This window comes from Salvia miltiorrhiza, chromosome 8, assembly GCF_028751815.1.
Source record: "Salvia miltiorrhiza cultivar Shanhuang (shh) chromosome 8, IMPLAD_Smil_shh, whole genome shotgun sequence".
Lineage (NCBI taxonomy): Eukaryota > Viridiplantae > Streptophyta > Magnoliopsida > Lamiales > Lamiaceae > Salvia > Salvia miltiorrhiza.
The window spans coordinates 6359001-6381015 of NC_080394.1; the positions used below are offsets into that span (position 1 = coordinate 6359001).

The 22015-nt window shown below is 32.1% G+C and overlaps 3 protein-coding genes across 7 annotated transcripts; 2 read left to right on the forward strand and 1 right to left on the reverse strand.

Moving 5' to 3' along the window:
* The first annotated feature begins 12966 nt into the window (after positions 1–12966).
* LOC131000446 (uncharacterized protein OsI_027940-like) lies at positions 12967–15546 on the forward strand. 2 transcript variants are annotated; one of them, XR_009093736.1, is made up of 7 exons: positions 12968–13175; positions 13898–14084; positions 14515–14665; positions 14753–14796; positions 14879–14945; positions 15281–15440; positions 15488–15546. XR_009093736.1 is itself a non-coding variant. In XM_057926354.1 (6 exons), the coding sequence occupies exons 1-6, from the start codon at positions 13171–13173 to the stop codon at positions 15337–15339; spliced, it is 513 nt and encodes a 170-aa protein (XP_057782337.1). In that variant the 5' UTR covers positions 12967–13170; the 3' UTR covers positions 15340–15546. The 2 variants fall into 2 exon arrangements, 1 of the variants encoding a protein (XP_057782337.1); XM_057926354.1 differs by having other exon boundaries at positions 12967–13175; positions 15281–15546.
* A 475-nt stretch (positions 15547–16021) lies between these two features.
* Positions 16022–19124, forward strand: LOC131000445 (WD repeat-containing protein GTS1). The gene is made up of 8 exons (XM_057926353.1): positions 16022–16357; positions 16460–16667; positions 16941–17036; positions 17312–17386; positions 17976–18086; positions 18296–18387; positions 18474–18558; positions 18659–19124. Exons 1-8 carry the CDS (start codon positions 16119–16121, stop codon positions 19016–19018), a joined length of 1266 nt encoding a protein of 421 aa, XP_057782336.1. The 5' UTR covers positions 16022–16118; the 3' UTR covers positions 19019–19124.
* Positions 19125–19166: 42 nt separating this feature from the next.
* Positions 19167–21773, reverse strand: LOC131000447 (sm-like protein LSM4). Of its 4 annotated transcripts, none has more exons than XM_057926358.1 (8): positions 21509–21773; positions 21316–21352; positions 21187–21228; positions 20870–20968; positions 20706–20783; positions 20090–20129; positions 19601–19762; positions 19167–19503 (listed from the first exon to the last, which is right to left on the reverse strand). In XM_057926358.1, exons 2-8 carry the CDS (start codon positions 21316–21318, stop codon positions 19484–19486), a joined length of 444 nt encoding a protein of 147 aa, XP_057782341.1. In that variant the 5' UTR covers positions 21319–21352; positions 21509–21773; the 3' UTR covers positions 19167–19483. The 4 variants fall into 4 exon arrangements, with proteins under 4 accessions (XP_057782341.1, XP_057782340.1, XP_057782338.1 ...); XM_057926357.1 differs by having other exon boundaries at positions 21466–21694; XM_057926355.1 differs by having other exon boundaries at positions 19167–19762; positions 21509–21708.
* Between the last annotated feature and the right edge of the window lie 242 nt (positions 21774–22015).

A 22015-nucleotide genomic window follows, 5' to 3' on the forward strand; every position in this document is an offset into this window, starting at 1 on the left:
AAACTGTGCGATCTTGTTTGTATTATTTCAATTTATGATGCGATGGGAAAAGTTCAAAAATACATGCAATGCCATCCAATAGAATTCCGCTCCACACGAACATGACTTTTTTTTTTTTTTTCAGAGGGCGATGAACAATTTAAAATACTAAAATTACACTATATTACAAAACAAATGAATTATGAAAATCTCGGGAAATTATAGAATGCATGAATATTTATTGACGTATCACATAACACAGTAAATTTCATGTCTCCGTATCGTGCCGATTGATTTTGTGTTTTGCGATTGTGTCGTGTAGTTATTTTATTAATAAGTGTTTATTTTAATTTATCTCTCTAAAATAAAAGCATAATATAATGAGATATAGATTTCCCATTTAAAGTGGAAACTATATTTGATGTCTTGTTTGTTTTAAAAGTAATACATTTATATCAATATTTATATTACAAAAGTCTTTTAACTAAAGAGATAAAAATGTGGTATAAAATTATAGTACTTCTTAAAGGGAAAAGTTATGGTGCTCAAAATTTTATTACGTCAAAATAAATGAAGTACTATGAAGTAATAAATGAAGTTTATATACTCCGTTGCCTCAATTAATAAAATGAGAATTTGGTCCCCTCAAAACCATTTATCTATAGCATAATCGATCACCTACCCACCGTGGGTAAATATAACTTGCCCATCATTGATGTGACAATGTTATTTAGGAAGGAGAATTCATGATAAATTTTATTCTAATTAAAATTATCTTACTCTAATTACAATTGCCACATCAGTGATAGACGAGTTATATTTACCCACGGTGGGTAGGTAATCGATTCTGTTATCTATAAACCTATGTATAATAGAAGCATTAGAGTTTATGTATAGTAATGAATCAATCGCATTAAATTGAGAAATAATGGAGTGATTACTCCTCTTCAAGCAACATACAAAAGTTTAATTCCAATAATGAAGAACTAGTGTGTAATCCGTCGAAATTCGACGGATATTTATTCTAATTATATTTTTAATTATAATAAATAAAATAATATATATACTAAAGTAATGAATTTGTTATGAATTAATGAAATTGCGAACAACTATTTATTATATTAAGTGATTGATTCTAATTCTAAATTCATTAAGATTCTACTTGGATACAAAAATTTACTGACGGAATACTTAAAAAAATCTGGCTCGGGGGCGGAACCCTCGTATAGATATTTTCAAACGTTGTACTTCAATAAATTCCATCCCCCCTAATAACAAATCCTGGATCTGCCACCGCTTAATATACTTTAATTGCTAATAACTTCAATAAGTTTTCTAAAGGTGCGTACTAATAAATTAATTAGTGGGAAGCATGAAAATATGTTTAACCTTTTTGCGTTGACTATATTTTTATTGCCAATTTTTGTAATATTTATCAACCTAATACAAGCACAAAAAGATAATATCACAATTTATTTCCATTATTTTTTATCATAAAAAACCGTTATCATAATTAAAAAATAAAATAAAAAATAGGCGGGGAAGAAAGCAGCTTTTAATAGTAAAACTGGCAATTATCATATTAAAAGTTGTAGGCCAAACGTCTCATGTCCAGTTTCTATCATAAATAAGCAATATATCTTCTAGGATCACAAAAATGGCGTGGAGCTTTTATTACCTGTTTCTTATATTTGTTCAATGCGATACAGCTGCATATATTTGGTTAATTTATTTGTGTATGCTTCTATTTATATAGTTTTATTACAACTTTATATTCTATTGTCAATTATTACTGTATTAACAATAAATACAAGAAAACAGATGCATTATTAAAGCGATGCATCGGATTTTGTTGGATGTTTATAGGGAAATATTTCCAACGGTTTAGCGTGATTAGCTGAAACAGGTTTACTAGTATTATTTACTATATTTGGCACTATATAACAAAGGTGAAATGTTGCTTAAACAACCCTGAATGAGGATTATTTGCTATTAAAAATTGTATATAAAAAATGGCTAAATTTATTTCTTTTAATCGTAATTATTTCATGAAAAATAAAATTATTAAATAATTTACCGGACAAACAGAATGAGAAGTTTGATAGAATTTCGAAATAAAATACTATGCTTTTTAAGGAAGAAGTTTTATTTTCAAATATAACGTTTATTCGAAGACAGATGAAATGAATTACTACTTAAAAAAAATCTTTCAATATAAAAATAAAAATTAATTTATTCTTGTAGAAGATAGATTATTTTATTTAAAAAAATATATAGATGTATAATGGTACAATTTGCAGGGGTAACGTTAGTCTATATTATTGAATCAATAGAAAGAGAATATATAATTATTTATTATAGTCGGTGATCGAATTTTAATTCTAAATCCATTAAAATTCTACTTACACATAAAAATGAATTGTACAGACTATCCGAAAATTTTGGCTCGGGGGCAGCTACTGCCCCCGAATCCCCGTTCAATATCTTCGAATTCAGCTCCCCTCTCGATAAATCTTGGATCCACCTCTAATTAGATTATTAAGTGGTGTGGTGTAGAATTCAAAAGGTGATGTGGGCTCCAATTTTATTTTATTTTTTTGAAAATAATTTTTTCTATAAACAAGATAATTGAAGCGGGGTGAAGTAATATTAGATCCCAAATTAAATAAAGGCAAATCCCAACAAACCCGGACTCTCAAATAAAAGAAAAGAAAAAAAATAATAATAATAACGCCCTTCACGCCGTAAAATATAATAAAAAATGGACCCTAGACAATATTGTCTTCGGATTCTATTCAACTCAAACTTTTTTCTCTTAAAGGGATCATAAATGTGTTAAAGTCAATAATTTAATGATTGATATATTATATTGATTTGTTGGCCCAAAATAATTCGTTCCAAGTATTTTGAACACGGTCATGATTTAATTTTGCGTTGTAACTATGATAGCCGCATTCACTATAGAAGGCAAAGTTGAAATTGTTTTTATTAGGTGCACGAAACAGACACGTATCTGATAGTAAACAACATATCTCATGTTTAATTGTGTGTCACAGTAAGCAAAAGTTGTTGTATTAATTTGTCGTTTAATTATTTGTTTTTAATCTCCTAATTTTTTGTCATCCTTTCCGTGTAATTTCGCTGCAATTTGACACGACATTTACCCAACCTATGATTGAATTTTATAAAAAATGGTTTGTGAAACCCCTTTACCCTGGTCCACAAATTTGCGGTGGAGTGTCGCGCAAATTCAAAATTTATTGATATTTTAAAGTGTTAATTATATTTTATGTCCCAAATTTTTACTGTTTTTCTTTAAATGTCTTCAATTTTTATTTTTTATTTAAAAATTCATCAAGTTTCAATACTTTTCAAAAAATATCCCATTGTGAAAAATTTGATGATGGAATGATGAATCAATTCACTAGATTCTTAGTGTAACGATGTCGTTATAATAGGTGAGGTGAAAAAGAGACTTACTCTTAAGAATTTGGTTAATTAACTCATCATTCTATCATTGAATTTTTATAGTGAATATTTTTTGAAAAGACGCTAAAAATTTGAAGTTTTGAATAAAAACGGAAATTTGGAACATTTTTTGAAAAATATTGATATTTAGTGATAAAACGTGATCAACTTTACTTTAAATGTTTTGTGTTCATTTTTTTTTTCTATGTATATCTTTTAGGATTATCTCGTAGGTATAATTTACATACTTTATCTGGAATAATAATAATAATAAATCCTTTTTTTTTGTCTGATCAACTGTTTAATAATAATAAAATCCTTTATTTTTGTCTGATCAACTGTTTTGTTCTCCTACAAAATGCAAGTGGTGAGTAGTGACCGTGACAACTCATCTAGAAAGTAGAAATCAAGGCAAATATACTTTTCGATTCCCTCTCAAATGTTGTCTTACACGAAGAAAGAATGATCTTTTCGAATATTCACGTATTAATTTTTGTTTTCTAATGATTGTAAAAATTACTATTATTTGAATGGTACACCGAAATCCAAGTGAAACGGGTGCTAGTAGAAAATGAAAGCTCGTAAAACAAATTTTTTCTTGGTACTTTTCATTCTAGAAAAACGACAAAAATGAGATGAAAATAATAAAAACAAAATACACTCTATCTCCTTCCAATTTATCAACCTAAAATATTTACGAAGTTTCGTCGTCGCTAAAAAGATAAATAAAGGCCATATTTCCTTTTCATAAAACAAACTTATGCGCCCGTGTAGTGTACACGGTGTTTTTTTATTATACGGTGTAAGATTTGAGTTGTACCGAATGAAGTATGAGTGGTACGTTAATAGATGTACAACTCCCGATTACTCATACATGCCGGGGAAAAAAATTCGTCATTGCTGACGTCGGAAGAATTTGATTGGACACGGGAAACTGCAGCGGTGTGATCAATCAGCATTATTTATTTTATTTTATTTTTTGAAAAAAGAAAAAAAAAAAAAAAACGGTACGTGGTCGTCGCCGTCGTTAAAGATGCCAAAATTGAGATGGAATGATGGATAGTCGTTTAGAAACCATGCAAGATTCGGTGATACTAAATTAGAATGTAGACAAGACAAACGAGAGAAGACAAAATGTCAAAATAAAAAGATAATGATTTATTGTGTGTGAGTGGAATAACGGGTCCATTTTTATTGTAAGTGAGTTATGTAGGGTGCAATTACTAAAAATAAAAAGGGGTACTCATATGGTGGACGGATTAAAAAAATATAGGTACTCGTTTGTGGACGAAAGAAGTATTGTTTTTAGAGTAAGAGTCTAAGACAAATCGAAAATAGCAATATAAAGAAATCAAGTAGGACAATCCGACTCCTAGATCATTATACTATAAACAAAAAAAAAAGAAGCTAAACCAGCAATAAATGCGATATTTTCAGCACCAATCATAGTTCGTTTCGCGACCTTCCACAACCCCATTTATTGCATTTTACACACCTAATTCCAGTACTAGACATCATGTGTCGTATTAGAGAATAAAGATCAATAATGAATTGAATCTAAAAAAAAGGATCAACAATAAATTAATGAAGTTTGACCCTGAGAATTAAAAAATTTTATTTGCAGTAAAATACAGAATAAACAAGATAAGTATAAAAGTTAGAGAATTTGTCATATTCAACTTAGATGATCTTCACTATCTCACTCTATTATACAATAGTTTCAACATTAAAATATTGTACAATCTGCACAGCTAGCCAAGTTGAAATTTAAATCACAGATATCTCATTTCTCAAATAAAAACAAGAGAATCTATAATCTTTGGATGTGAGGCACTAAGATTAATCAAAACATGTATATAACTTACATAATAAAATTTAGGAATATTAATAATAACTTGATATCTCAAAATAAAAATAACAGCTAGACATGGAATTTTCTTTGCTAGAAAGCAGATAGAAGAATAATTGTATTCCAAATCGTTTTAAATTTGAAACAGATGCATTGCATATGGGCAACAGCCACGTCGATTTAACTAAATTTCCTAGAAATTGCTTGAGGGGTCACAAATTTGATTAGGTATTTTGTGGGTTTGGGCACTTCAATTAAGATTATGTTTTTCTGTTTTTGGTTGGTGCACCAAAAATTCCTAAAGAAGAAGATCAATCACGTGCGAGACTATAACAGCAAGTTGTGAGGTGTGACGATTGGTGAGTGAGGGACGTTTTTCCTGGGTGTAACATGGCAGACCACGAGCTATATATATCTTTCACATTTAAATGTTGGGGTAGATTTAGTAGAGATCAAATTTAAATGATGCAACCTTGATTTCTTTTCACTGTATGTATCAGCCTAACTTAATTTCAATCAATTATAGCTTAACCCTTGTTAATTTATCCCCCAACAAAAAAATTAATAGCTTAACCCTAATTATGTTTTGTCGGTGCCTCTTCGTTTTATCATCAGGTGAAGTACTAACTAATTAAAGTAGGGTACAATAAATATGTGATGATAGCAGGGTGTAACTAGGGGAAAAAAAATTGTTGATAGAGAATACAGAGACTATATTTTTTTTTAATTTGGAATTTGATATTTCAATTAGTTCGATTTGACGATGAGAGTTTTTAAATGAAAATTCATACTTAAGCTATCCATTTTTCATAACTTAAGAATGAAAAAAAGTTTTTTTTTTTTTTTTTTTTAAAGTTCGATTTTTAATTAACACTATTTTTTTAGTCAATTAATATTATTTCCCCTCAAAATTTCTATATAATTAAATGTTCCAAATATTATTTCCCCTCAAAAGACCCATATATACTTACTTGATGTTCTAATACTCTTTCCCCTCAAAATACCCATATATAATTACTTGATGTTCTTTGGATTGACAACTTGTTATTGTAATTTGTACAGATGAGATTTAATATTTCACAATTTTATGTGTGTTTTATTATTATATTCATATTTTAATAATATTTTTTATGAATATTTAATTTTTATATATAAAAAAATAATTAAACTTAACAAATTATGTACCTCTTTAAATTAATTAATCCTAATAATAAATTAAAAGTAAAGTAAAATGAATTACGTGTCAGTTTTGATTTTCAAAGCATATATAACGCGTGAAAAGGGTGAAATGGATTCAAGGGATGAAGAGTGTACTATAAAGTTACCTATTAAATGAGAAATCAGGTCAGAATTAATTGTTTTTCTTGTAGTTGTTGAGGCATTTTTTTTTTTTTTTGGGTATTAGATGGCAGGAGCTGTTATTGTATGTGTACACCTAATATCTCAATTTTTACTGAGTATATACAAAAATGGATGATACAGTATTTTATTTTAATAGACTTAGTATTAAATAAAGAAATTTAAAGATTATATTATGGTAGACTCAAACTCAAGATATTTTGTCTTAGATATTAACTACTCTATCGTTTGACCAACACACGCACACTTATGATAATACAATATTTTGTTATATGCATAGAAGTGTTCACTTTGCATAATTGAATATTTTTATCTTTAAAATTAAAATTTATGTAATTTCATCTTTTTTATTATGATATAAATCAAGTAAAATTAGCTTAAATAATAGAAATAATAGAATATCCCAAAATTTATTCATTTTAATAAATAGGAAGAGATTAATTTTATTTATGAATATGATACTATAATTTAAATACTCCTATATTCAACAAAATACATTAAATGTAGTTTGATGATGTAATGTAGTACTTATGTAACCAAAAAATAAACATTATAGAAAATGCGTGTATGTGTACGTGTATGTCTGTTACCATGTGGGGGTTGGATGGTGATTTGGTGGGGAGGATTAAGGTTTGTGGCTTGTGGGCGACTAGATAGTTAGGTGGAGATATATTTCGCATTTAACATGGAAATTACATAGCTTTAATTAAATTTTATGAATATATACTAGTAATACTAATATATTATTCTTATTTTATTATATATATATATATATATATATATAGGGAGAAGATCAAATGAGAATGGACAAATGTGGTAAGAATGGAGAATGATTCATAAGTCTGTATATTAGATCGTCATTATAATATTAATATTATTTTATTTTATTTTTGACTTGGGTGAGAGAATGGTGGGGTTTGAACCCTAGACCTCATTGTTCAAAGGCAGGAGTTCGCACCGCTTGGTATCGTCTTGAGAACTATACTAATATTATTCTAAACTCTGAAATTACTGTGTTGTTGTAATTAATATTATCATAAACCATAATATAAATTCATTCAATCCAAAACTCTAAGTTGAACTAACTCATCCTAATATAACTTAAAGTAATGTTGCTTTCGCATATACAAAAATATTGGATGTGATGAAACAATCAACTCAATATTACTGTATAAAAAAAGAAAAGTAACATAACATAAAGTATGCATAATGGATGATTTTATACTGCAATATTAATTAATTGCAGTATATGTTCACTATAAAAATTAATTTTACAATGAAGATACTTGAAATCACTCAATAGAGTCCTTCTTATTGAGTGACATTGTTAAGAAAAGAAACCCCTTCTAATCCTATCAATTTTAAAGAAGCTAAACTATGAATATCAAACATACAAACATATCAACTAGTCCTAACAAACGAGTCTCCCACTCAAGAATTGTTAGGCACACGAGTCTCCCACTCAAGGTGTATTTGAACTAGATGTCCGTCCGATGAGATATTTAAACATTGGCTTCGAACTCCTGCACTTGTATATATTCTTATATGGGTTGGTATCAAATGCAATGAGTTTTGCCCCTATTTATAGATTCAATATATGCTTGATGGGCAAGAAAAACTTGACTGAGAACATGGGTAGTGGACGTGTCTTCTAAGTTAAACTTGAAGCCAAAATTTAGATGTTGGTAAGAGATTTAACCAACATTGCCTAAATCCAAGGAAGACCAACAAGTCTTCAAGCTTTTACTCCCTCATCTCTTATTCAAAGCAGACGATCCATATCTTTGACTAAGTCCTTGAATCGATTTAATTCCTCTTCTCTAAGATTTGTGGTTTTCAAAAATCAAATAAATATTAATTCTCTTAAATTGATATTAATGGAGAAGATAAAACTAAGGTTTATTCATTATTAGAGTTAAAATAACTCTAACAATAACAACATAATATAGCTAAAGTTAACTAAATTTAAACTAAGGGTGTGTTTACTTTGATGAAAAATGAGAGAAAAATATATTTTCACCAATTTTCAATCATTTTCACATGTTTACTATGATGAAAAATTGTATCCGGGCAGGGTGAAATATTTTTCGGGCAGCTCATTTTTACTCATTTTCTCTCTAGTGTTCAATAATATTATCCTAAGGTAGGAGTTGAAAATATTTTCCAACATTTTCTCTTCTTTTTAGTAAACATATGATAAAAAAAGAGAAAAATATAATATTTTCTCATCTTTTTTTATTTATAATTTTCCAAAGTAAATTTTACAACTACACTAAACGCACCCTAAGTAACAATAATCTAACCTAAACACCTAATACAACATCATTAAAAAATTATTGAATAATAATGCATTCGCTTAATGACATGTGATATTTGAGAATAAATTACTGAATAATAATGCATTCACTTTCGAATTTTACACAGAGTTATGACTAATATTCTTTGATTCTTTTGTGACTTCAACTGCAATTAAATGTATTATTAACCACAAATATGTAATCATTAACTAGGTGTGGCAAATAATTTTTATTAAATTTTCCACTTAAGCATAAGATATTAAAAGTTAAACAAAAAATGTAACTAATTTTTTTACCCCACATAATTAAATGTCATTAATTATTTAGAATTGTACAATAAATTTACCTACATATATTTAATTATATGTAGGTACACTGCCACACATACTTATTATATGTCACACATTATGTGTGGCTGAAACTCCAAATTCTTGTAGGACTTGATTTGGAATCTGATCCTTGTAAGATAAAAAGATCCTCAATGTGATGGTGCAGCACTTGTGATTTGTGAAATCACATATGTTTTCCTAAATGGAATTTGGTGCTTAAGTCGAAAGCAGTCCCAGTTCTCTAATTATGAGAGTAATAACTATTATTCAAATTTCTAAGCAAACAACAAAATGTTACACACCACCAACTTTTTTCGTTGTGCATCATTTACACATTTTTGTATTGAAAAATTGGCGTACAAAATATCGCTGAAAACATGAGGCTCAATTTCTTATTAAAATCTCGTTTGAATTTTTGGGTTCATTAAACATAGCAAATAAAATCTACACTAGAAGAATAACGAAGAGATGAAGAAAGATAAACATGTGTATTAGTTCAAGACTTTAATAGATTTCTGCATCTGGGTGTATTCGTTCAAGACTTTTAAAAGTCTATGAAAATCTGGGTGTATTCGCTCAAGACTTTTAAAAGTCTATAAAAATCTAGTTGTATTCGTTCAAGGCTTTTAAAAGTCTATGAAAATCTGGGTGTATTTAAAAATCTACGGATTTTAACATTATACTGATTTCCATGGATTTCATTCAAAAAATACACATAAATAAATCCGAGCTCGAACCACGAGAATTCAAATCTTGAGAGTTTCTAGCGCTCGCTGGATGCCAGCGGACGCGGCTGAAGAAGCCAGCGTCGGCTGGCACTCAGCGGTCGCTGCTCACGAATTAGGCGATTGCTGAGCGCTGGGTCGCTGGCATAAATTAATGTCACTGCTGCGTATTGGGTTGGATAAAGTTTATTTCTTGATAATAAATTTATGGGCTTTGAATTGAATTGACGTGCCGACCTGCAGTCACTTTCCATCCCTATAATGAAATAAAAAAACTCAATCTCTCGATCATAGAAAGTGAGCTTAGCTTTTCATAATAAAAACTACTACATAAATTCTCGATCGATCAAATATGTAAATTCTCCAGCGCTTGCTGGATACCCAGCGGTCGCTGGGTATCCAGCGCTCATGGGTCCCTAGCGGCCGCTGGAAATGGATCTAGTGCTCGTTTAATTCCTGCACTCGCTGGGTTTGTGGATTTCAAGTCCGAAAATATCACGCCAAATTCTTGCTAATTCATTAAAAATCAACCAAGAATTCATTCAAAATCATGAAGAATCCGTGAGAATTCTATAGACTTTTAAAATCCACGAACTTTTAAAATCTACATAAATCTTGAACTAATGCACCCCTAATGACGAATGATTGACCGTGGTTAAATTTTGTTGCCAATCATGCCTTTTCTTGTAGTGTAGATTGAGTCATTTATTTTTTTCTTGTGAATATTATTCCCTCCATCCCTCAAAAATTTACTTCGAGGGCAACGAAACGAATTTTAATAAAAATTGATAAAAAAAAAAAATTATTTGATGATAGGATCATGCATGTATAAATGAATGTAAATTATAATTGGAATCATGTACAAATATATATTGTAAAGTAATTAGATTGGACAAATTTTTTGACAAGGAAGATATGACAATTTTGCAAAAGTTACGTTCGAAGGTTGCAAATGGGTACAACCAAACTACAAACGTGACGCTTAATTAATTTATTACTACTAAATTGAACATGTAACATGCTTACACTACGAAATGTTACATACTTATAGATAACTAAGTAGTAGGATATCTCCATCAAGTTTAAGTGGGTGTTTGGCATGACACAGTAGATTTGGGTTTATATATATGTTTGCAAGCGACAGTGAATCTTATAGCTTTTTATTTTCCTTTTTTTTTTTTAAAAAAAACTTGTTTTTCCTTTTCTTTTTCTTTTTTTTAATTAGTGTAATTTTGTATCTATATACTATTATGTCGTCGTGCAAGAAAAGATTATGCTATGTATCCTATGTGAGCATCACTCACGTTTAATTAATGTTAGCATTTTTGATATATTTATTTTAATTCTAATACCTCATAAATTATTATTGAGATTATTAATTTTATAAATTGCATAAAATCATAGCTTGATTTGTTCTTTCTATTAATTATTTAGAATTAATGAACAAAACCAATGATTTGATCTAATTTATAAAAATAATGCTTAATAATAATTTGTAATATTATAGTGTTATTTCAATATTATAGTGTTTTTTTCAACCTTATAGTGTCATTTAAAATATTATAGTATCGTTTACAATCTTACAGTGTCAATTACAGGAAGTGTCATTTATATTTTCGAATAATGTCAATTATATGCAATGTCATTTACATTGTTATACTATTAATTATACGTAGTGTCATTTGTATAACCGAATAATGTAAATTACAGGCAGTGTCATTTGTATAACTGAATAGTGTCATTTACACGATTCGAATCAGAATGCCGGGTCATAGTGCGGGTCATGGTGTGAATGCGAGTGCAATCGATTACACCCAAAACCACCTCTATAAAATATATAGCATAATATTTGTCCGTACATAGATACATATGTATTGCAAAAATAAAGACCAACGACTTTTATAGCAAATGTTTTAGCAGCGCATTGAAAAAGCCCGAAATTAGGGACTCTTCGAAATCTGAAGGGTTTTCGTCAATCTATACCGGGTTGGGCTCACTCTAGCAAGATATGTTGCTAAGTATTTTAATAATTAATTAATACTCGCTCCTTGGATTATTTCGCGAAACTCGAGCACTTTCATTATATGATAATTTTTTTTTCTTTATTCACCTTTTCATTTTTTTCACTTATTATATTTAATAAACAAAATATTAACTCCTTGTCGAAAAAAATTGCTCAAACTTGACGAGACAAATGGAGTATTATTTATCATGTCATTCTTTTGTTAAACCAAATAACGCATTACTGCTAGTACTAACTACTAAGATGAATTATTATTTTGAATGGTCGAACACTAAAAAATGGGAAGAACAATACGGATAGAGCCCGATAGAACAAAAGTGATAAAATCTATATAATATATAAAAGAGAAGTATAACGGTTACTTTTTCCCACCAAAATTTCTCTCTCCTCACTTTTCTTTTTTTATTTTGATTCTCTTTTAAAAATCATAAACTTTGATTCATAAAAAAATATTCAATATGGAAGTTAAATTAAAGATAATGACAAGATCTTTAATTTGATGTAAAAATTATATAAAATAAATAAGTTATTATATTTAAATTATATTTAATATATGTATTTATTTATATAAAATATCTTTCAATTTCAACATTGGTCGTGCATCGCACGAGCGGGCATACTAGTGGAAAATAAAAATAAGTTAGTGTCACAGAATGTAGGATAAAAAGGTTAGGTGTTGTGGCTCGAGCTTTATGGGCTTTTAGATTGTCACAAAAAGTGAGCCCAAAATCCAACCTGATTGCACTCCAATTGACCCAATTAAAAATAAGATCAAATAGAATATGTAAAATCACCAATTAAAAAAAATAAAATCTTTTGTTATATAAATAAAAGGTAATTGGATTGACAAAGATGAAATTTGTCTTATACTCCTACAAGAAAAGACAAAAAAAAAGCAGATTTTTTAAGTCAAAAAGAAGGAAAAAAGTAAAAGGGTAGATTCGTCAAATACGTACTTTGGCTCTAGCAGTATCGCGAGCCTTCTGGAAACTGTTTTCCCGGCAAAAATTCACCTCTTTAAATGCAGTAATTTTTTTAGGCGGTTTTAAATGCAATTCTGCTTCTGGAGTCTACCATTTTGTATTGTTGTTTACTCTCTTAAGTTTCTAACTCTATCCCTAATCCTATTTGGAAGTTGAAAATGAGGTAATACTTTCCGTCTGAAGCATATTGAAGAATGCTTGCTTAATGAACTTAATACTCTCAGGATTGTTTGTGCTCTACTTATATTTTTCCGATAGTAATTATTGATTGTATTTGGATGAAGTTAGTTGAATTTTGTGTTAATTTTCAATATTCAATTGGCAAGGTCTTTCAAATTGTTGCCAGTTTGCTTTAGTTGTAGTGGCTTGATTTCCAATCATATTGAATCCTTGTGTTTGCTTGTTAGTTGTTACCAGAAAATATGCTAACACTTGTTTATAACTGAAAATTGTATTTAACTGCTGGAGTTATCTCATTGACTTGGTTGATTGAGTACGTGCCTTTTCCGATCCCTTAGGCTAGACAAAGATAGCATCTCTATTTCCCCCCTCTTCATTGCAGTGATTCATCAACTTTCTACTCTCTAGGCTTTACCAGGGTTGTTAGTTGTTACTAGTAATAGTTCTTACTCCGGTATGGGCGTTGTATGATGCATTATTGAGTATTTTTATCCTCAAAATTAGGATTTTTTCAATTTCAACTTTTCAATGGGATATGAATCAAGCAAACTAGCTCAAATGATAATAATCAACGACTTGGGATATCCAAAGTTGCAATTTTTTCATTCTAGTAAATAAGGGATTAGTCTTACTCTTTTAATCTATCAAGTAAACACCTCCTTATGGAATCAAGATGGAAATTTTACTATATTTTCTGTTGTGCAGCCGGCATCCTGAAGTGAAGTGGGCTGAACGGGAGGATAAGGTGTTTCTTACCGTGGTGCTTCCAGATGCTAAGAATCCTAAGGTCAATGTTGACCCAAATGGAACATTCACGTTTTCAGCCTCTGCTGGGACAGACAACAATCTTTATGAGCTCAAACTAGATCTTCTTGATAAAATCAATGTAGAGGTGAGATGCTTTTGCCACTGCTCCTTTCTCTTTTTCCAAATGGTGAGAAGTCTTGTTATGTACTCTGAATTGAGGAGACATACTTGGTTAGTTGAAACCCTGAAATTCCTTTGAAGTAGATGTAGATATACTGCCCAAGCTTTCTCAGGAAAGAGAACTGATGTCTTGCTTTACGATCACAAATTTGAAAACAAAATGTGCCTGAAGTGTGGCAATATGTTCCGGCGTGCTCCTTCAGTTGACTTATAACAAAATTATAGCACTGTTCTGGCTCTTTAGCTAAGTTAGTAAGATGATGGGATTGCCTCCTTAATGGTAGAAAATGTTGTAATCTTTTTGCCAAAGTGGGATCAATTTTGCTATTTAGTTTTTTTCTTATATTTGGATGATCTGCAAATGTGACCATCTAATTTGAAGTTGCATTTTTCAGGAGAGCAAAATAAGCATTGGTGTGAGGAACATATTCTGTGTCTTGGAGAAAGCTGAAAACAAATGGTGGAAGAAATTATTACGTGGAGATGAAAAGATACATTATGTGAAAGTAGACTGGGATAAGTGGGTAGATGAAGATGACGAGATAGGTACAATTATCTTCTTTCCGCTTGGGTATTTTACGAGTTTTGACATGTATCAAAAGATAGTGATAATGTTTGTTGCAACTTGTTCAGGAGGAGGAGCTGGCGATCTTGATTTGGGCGGAATGGATTTCTCGGTAGGTTTTATCTACTTGTTGGTATCATAAAGAATTTATTCTATGAAGCTCTAATGTAAATTAATTTGGTTTTGTTGTACAGAAATTTGGTGACATGGGTCTTGGTGATGATACCGTGGGGGATGAGTATGAGGAGAGTGACAATGAAGGTAGTGTTTGAACTGTGTATATATACCCAAAATGAGGAACTGGTTTTATACATGTTTGTTGCTGCATTGAATTGGTAAATGTATCTAGGGTCTTTAGGGAGTAGTCTGCATTTTGGTTATGGTGCAAGGGATCACAATTCCATACCAACATCACTCTTAAGCACTTGTTTGATATCCATGTTTGGAAATGAACTTGTTAATAATAGTAAGATAAGTAATACAATGAATAGTAATAAATAGTTGCTGCATCTTTAAGATTAGTTATCCAAAGGTGAGGTGAGATCAAATTGGTTTTCTGTGGTGGAGTAATAAATATGTAGTATGTTGATTTGCAGAGGTGAAGCAGCCCGAAGAAGAGAAGGTTGACGATGCAGCTCCCGGAGAAGCTTCATGAGGGAAATGTATTTTTGGATTAGCCGGGCAATTTGTGTTTGTATGAATTCATCTTTGTGTTGTTGCAACGTAACTTGACTTAGAATGTATAAATTGATGGATGCTATTTCAAAGTCGGATGCATTCAAATCCAATGTCTGGATTTGTAGAGCTTACTTGAATGGTGACGAATAATTTGAAATTTTGTGAATTTTTTTGAGAGGAGAAATTTTGTGAATTAATAATATAGTTAACTTTTTCCTCAAAAAATAAATAAATAATAATATGGATACCTTCAGATAGTGAGATACAAATTAGTCATTGGGGATGGTTATTCTTCTGATCATTATTTTGCTATTTTGCATAGTCGATCAGATATTGATCGAGTAAATTTACTATTGAGACTAGAATTTCTTCAGGTCTACTCATTTAATGAGACGAATTAAATATAATTAGTTCCAATATCAACGATTTTATATCTAGAAGCAACCATTTTTCAAATTTAAAAGTAAGAAATTAATTTTATTATTTTTATCTATTTTGGTTAATTTTAAAAAAAATGCCTCCCAACATGAAGAAGAGAATAAATGTCTCCTAATTTAGCTTATAATTTTTTAAATGCTTAGTGTATGACGTAAAATGGAAACTATTATTGATCTTAAAAATAAATAAAAAAACGCAACTTGATGCTTGGAATGACCATGGGGAGTTAAGAAATCATAATTAGTTTTCTCTAAAAAGGAACAAAAAAAAAAAAGAAATCAAAGCAATTTTATTTATTGTTTAGAAAAGGAAAAAAAAATGGTGATGTATGATAAAACAATCCATTCCAATCTCCGCAAAAACCCTAGCTCCAACGAAAAACCACCCAGGCGGAACAGAACACGAAAGCGAAAAAAAGAGAGCATGGAAATTGCAGAAGAAATGGAGATAGAAGAGAAAACTCCAACTCCTAGTCCAAGCAATTTCAAGAGATTTGGGCTAAAAAACTCAATACAAACCAACTTCGGTGATGATTACGTCTTCGAAATTGTTGCCAAGTACGATTATCGCCTCAATTTCTTCCTTTACAAATTTCTTCCTGCTATTTACTAACTATTGTTTGAAGTTGCTAAGAGAATCGTTTGAATTGAATTTCTCAGAGACGATTGGACGTCGATTGCTGTCTCGCTTTCTACGAATGCGGTGAAGTTATACTCGCCGCAGACGGGACAGTACCTTGGTGAATGCAGTGGTCATTCTTCAACGATCAATAAGATTTCCTTCGCAGGACCGTCGTCTCCGCACGTTTTATATTCCTGTTCGTCCGATTCTACGATCAGAGCTTGGGATTCCAGGTCTTTTCAGCAGGTTTATAACGGTCTCGCAATCTTCGGATGCATTTTCTAATTTTACTGACGGTGAAATGAGCGTTGTTTCTTTTGAATAATAATTTTTTAATAGCTAACTCGTTGCCTAGAACAGTGCGATATCAGCTTCTATGCGAAACTAAGGGTTTCTGTGGTTAAATGTTTTATTTTTTGAAGGGGATTTCTGTGATAGCATGCTAAATGTTCACCGCACATCATTTTGGTCAAGTACACCTTTTGGTTTGGGACTGTAACAATGTGGTCTGCAATGCAGGTGGCTTGCATAAGCGCAGGCCCGTCTGAGGAGGTATTTAGCTTTTCATTTGGCGGGGCTGATGGTAATCTCATTGCAGCAGGATGTAATTCTCAGGTATTATCCTTGTAGAGATTCGAAGGGCGTGTGTAATGTATATAGTAACATCATCCTGGAAAGTATAAACATCTTAGTAATCAGTTCATATGTTTATGTCAAGTTATGTGTGGTTTACTAGCTAGACTGGTCCCATCCGACTTTTATTTTCTTAAATAAATAAATGATTTTTACTTGAATTTGTCGATCAAGGAGGTTGATAGTATTGCTTATGGTGTTTTTCCTTTATTCATATACTGAATATTCGTTGCTATTCACTGCTTGGCTAAATCCAGATTCTTGTATGGGATTGGAGGACAATGAAACAGACTGCATGCTTGGAGGAATCTCACATGGAAGACGTTACTCAGGTGATTTTATGCATTTGCTTTCTTGACCAGGCAGAAGTAGCAGGTAATAAAACACAAATAAATGATGTAGCAGCTTGACCTAGATTTTTCCGTCAAAGGAAAGGGAGAGAGTTAGAGGAGGAAAGAACACCAGCAATCTGTCTATCACTAATACGCAGACTGGCTTGATAAAGATGAACTGAGCAGTGTCCATAAACGATTACGTGCTTCGGACTCTACTGGGGAATAGAAGCATGGATAACTTTGATCAGATTATAGCCACATCTATGCTAATTTCCATCCAGGAGAAGATTAACCTGTGATTTTCTAACCTTCTGTGTACTGGCATTTTCTTCCTTTCCTTGAATGGAATGTGGAGAAAACATCGTAAAAGAATTTGTGGGAACTAAGTTATCGACTGCCACATTGCTTTTCAGATAGGACAGTGTAAAATATGCTTTCTGGCAGGTGAAACTTGAATTTCTAGGCCCTTTGTATGTTTTGGAATGCTGCTTCTGCTCTCTCTCTGATTTGAATTTGGGGTAGCGAGTGTTAATTTTTTTGGCAATATTTCTATGGACTTCTCACTTAAGATAGGCAACACCTGCAGGTCCACTTTGTCCCAGGGCATCAAAACAAGCTTCTTTCTGCTTCTGTTGATGGATTAATGTGTCTGTTTGACACCAGTGGAGAAATAAATGATGATGACCACATGGTGTCAGTAAGTGAGATAATCATCTTTAGTTTCTGTTACTTATTCTGCATGCTTACTTGTTAACTTTCTTCATTTCTGCTATGCATGTTAGTAACCTACTTTGTCTCGATTGACTTGGTGTTAGGCCATCTCATTTGCTGTACTTAAGTCATGTGTTAGTATATTTGAAGGTTGTTTACATTTTTAACTCATACTTTCCATATCCATTATGAAAGGTGTTCAATGTGGGAACTTCAATTGGAAAAGTGGGATTCTGTGGCCAGGCAAATGATAAATTGTGGTGCTTAACGCATATTGAAACTTTGAGGTACATGCTATGCAATGGCCTTATGCCACTAGATATGATTGCATACAAATTTCTACAGCAATTTCTTACTTTTAATGCCTGCTTAGTGTCTGGGATTGGAATGAATCGAGAACTGAGGCAAACTTTGATAATGCACGAGCATTAGCATCCGAGAGCTGGACACTAGATCAAGTATGAGTTTTACCATTTTTGTTTTGTTACTAACTATATTGAGTGGAACAAAATCTCTACTAGTTGATTGTTATCTAAATTATCATCTACTTGACGGCAGGTTGACTACTTTGTTGACTGTCATTATTCACTTGAGGAGGATCGCCTATGGGTTATCGGAGGTACAAATGCAGGCACCTTTGGGTACTTCCCTGTAACACTTGGAAGCACAAAGACGATTGGATCTGCAGAGGCTGTGTTTCAAGGCGGCCATACAGGTATTGTGAGGAGCGTGTTGCCCATGTCCAGCGTGCCTGGCAAAACAAATAGTCGAGGCATTTTTGGATGGACAGGAGGCGAAGACGGTCGCATGTGTTGCTGGTTATCTGATGAATCTCCGGAGATGAACCGCTCCTGGGTATCTAGTACATTGGTCGAGAAATCGCATAAAACCCACAGGAAAAGACATAGTCCTTACTAAAAGTTGCACTTTTTTCTAATGTCAAATGTATGTGTTGTAATGTTTTATGAATCCTGTTTATGGGAAGATTAGGGTGCAACGAAATGAATTTTTTTATTTATTTTCATCTACGGTCACAACAACATGAACAACGAATCAAATGAACAACGAATCAAATACAAGCATTTTATGTATGAAACTGTTATCCTAAATAGTAACCATCCAGATCAAAATATAGAATCACAGAAAATCCACGTACTTGGGCTGGTAATACTGAGATTAACATCGTAAAACCAAGCTACAAACAAAATAGTAAAACCAACGCATATTGCTCGGGCAGGCTTAATACATAATAGCTCGTTCGAGAAATTGAACTGGAAATAAAAATCTATTACGGTTGAAAGACAATGTCCCGTCACAAGTAGCAAGTGGTCTAAAAAAAATAGTACGACCACACACACTTCAGACTGGAGTGATCTGGCAACTTCATCGGCCTCGACCACCACCTGTCACAAAATAAGCAAAGCAATCAGTGCATCATCAAACCTTGTTGTAAGTCCATGAAATCATAAGTGAAAACAAAACATAGAGTTAAAGACAGACCTCTGTTTCCAGCAGCCCTTCCTCCAGCTCCACCCCTGCCTCGACCAGCACCTGCACCCCGGCCTCCTCCATCCTCCAAACCACGGCCCACACCTTTTGCTTTAGAGCCTTCTTCTCTACCTCCTCTTCCTCTTCCACGCCCCACTCCAGGTGGCCTTCTGTCTGTGAAATCACATAACATGTAGATTAGGTTTGAGTGAGGAAAATATAGTCAAACTAAATAAAAGATTACAAGTTGAGCTATATCTACTATGTCTGGGAAAAGAAAGAAAACACAAAAATGGTAACCATTTTACATGCAAAATAGTGAGTCAGACACATCCTTGCAAAATGTAAGGTGTGATGCCACAGAAAAATCCTAGAATGTGGACTCTTTACATTGCATAGCTCACAGAGGCATTACCAGAGCTGCTTTATGACTATCCTAATTAAATATGAATCTTTCACTACATAAATAAATTTAATAAAAGCTGAATCACGAAGAATTACCAGAACGGCTTTTTGTCTCTTCTTGAACTTTATCAATCACCTGAAAATGAGTCAAATTAATCAAAGTTAGAATAACTTCCAGGAAAACCTATTTATATATATAATACATGCGTGTATATAAAGCATGCAAGCAACATTCATGAACATACTAAAAAATTATGTGACTGATCAATTGATAACAATTATTAGGAAGGGGGATAATAATGCTTCATATTTTAGCTACTCTACTAATCAGGCTTGCATATGCATGGATCTGTCTAAAGGCTACTTAGTTACTCCTGTCAGATATCTCATCAATAGCCTTGAAAATAGAGAGGGAACCCATTGACATCCCAAAACATAAGCTCCAGTTGGTATGGAAACAATCATAAGGTAAAGCAATAGCCAAAAGAAAGTTTTCGACCAATAATTCAGAAACTTTAAGAACTGATAATGGGCTGTTCGGAAGTTCCCAACTAAATGGAAGACCATTGGCATCAATTGACATCAACGGGAAGCAGCTGGGCAAAACTACAATAGCCTCACAACTTGCATCCATGGAAATAGTGATGAACTCAGTAAGCCAACCACAGATAGGAAACATTATTTTCAATGAACATGATGCATTAAAGAATACCTCATCCGGAACTCTGAGATACTTGATTGTATTACCCCTAACATAGCACTCTGGCATTCGCCAAAACCTATCTCCATCCTACATATGATTGAAACCATTCAACTGCATAATTAGATTACTTATGAAACATAGTAGTACACCAAGGAAAGACTTGAGACATGTACCTTTGAGGTGCAGATAACTTCACGGAGATGGATGTTCATCCAAGTGTCGCAGTTAACCAGGTGACCGTTGTATGTCTCCCCATTTTTCAGTTCTACCAACTATTAAACAAATTAGAAACCAAAACTCAGTCCAACTTTGTTCCATAATGTTTGCACCAGCAGTCTTATTTTAAGGTGATGAATACAATTTCATTAGTTTACATAATACACACACAAACGTAATGTAGCTATAACAGTGGCTGAAACTCATGAAACTTCTCTAATAATTGAAAAGAAAACAATACAGAACAAAATTGAGAGTTATGGCAAAATTGTACCATAGGGTGCCCTTGTGCGGACTTGAGCAACGAAAGCGGAAGCTGCAAAATTACCAAATAAATCAACCAAACTATAGTCAACAACCAAAACCCCCAAAACAACATAAACCCTAAATCTGCAAGACTTACCATCTTCTTTCGTTCTTTCTCGCAATGATAAATATAACTGCAAAATAGACGAGATAACAGCGTCATTAGAAGGTGGTGCGCATTCTAAATTCTCCAAGAAACTCGCAGAACCACACAAAAAAGGGGGAAAAGAAAAACAGAGCGAATTACTGATATAAATCAAAGTTAACAATAGCGAGTCGCGCAAACAAACCAAAGCTACGAACGATGGCGAGCGGTTATAAAAATGGCGGACTAGAGCAGTAGATCCTTTGGAACTCTCCCTCTCTCCCCTTCTTGTCTCTCTCTCGCTCTTCTGTGTGACGAGTGACAGCTATGGTGAAGGAGGAAGAAGTAATGGAGAACAGCAAGCCCGAACCCTTTTCCTAATACTTTCAAATTCTAGACCTATGACTAGTAGCAATTAATTTTGAATTTACTATGTTACGTCGGTATTGATTTTGAATTTCTAAATGCAATTTACCTTAATTTTACAAAGATTAATTTACTTTTTATTTGGTGAATAAATAAATAAATTTCAGACATAAAAAAAATATTTATTTACCCTATTTTCATTTAAAAATTTAAGTGATTAGTTACCTCTTCTTTTTTTTTGCGCCTTTTGAAAATTATCAAAATATAGTTAAACCTTTACATCAATGAACAGATAGCACTATTGTGAAAAGGAAAATGGTATAATCGTACGAATAAATTGGTAACA

Coding starts and splice junctions, on each gene's coding strand:
- LOC131000446 (XM_057926354.1), top strand. Junction 14,797..14,878: donor TGGGCGGAATGGATTTCTCG/GTAGGTTTTATC, acceptor TTTGTTGTACAG/AAATTTGGTGACATGGGTCT. Junction 14,946..15,280: donor TGAGGAGAGTGACAATGAAG/GTAGTGTTTGAA, acceptor GTTGATTTGCAG/AGGTGAAGCAGCCCGAAGAA.
- LOC131000445 (XM_057926353.1), top strand. CDS start 16,119: ATGGTGATGTATGATAAAACAATCCATTCCAATCTCCGCAAAAACCCT. Junction 18,388..18,473: donor ACGCATATTGAAACTTTGAG/GTACATGCTATG, acceptor ATGCCTGCTTAG/TGTCTGGGATTGGAATGAAT. Junction 18,559..18,658: donor AGAGCTGGACACTAGATCAA/GTATGAGTTTTA, acceptor ACTTGACGGCAG/GTTGACTACTTTGTTGACTG.
- LOC131000447 (XM_057926355.1), bottom strand. Junction 20,969..21,186: donor CCGCACAAGGGCACCCTATG/GTACAATTTTGC, acceptor TTTGTTTAATAG/TTGGTAGAACTGAAAAATGG. Junction 20,130..20,705: donor ATCTCAGAGTTCCGGATGAG/GTATTCTTTAAT, acceptor ACTCATTTTCAG/GTGATTGATAAAGTTCAAGA.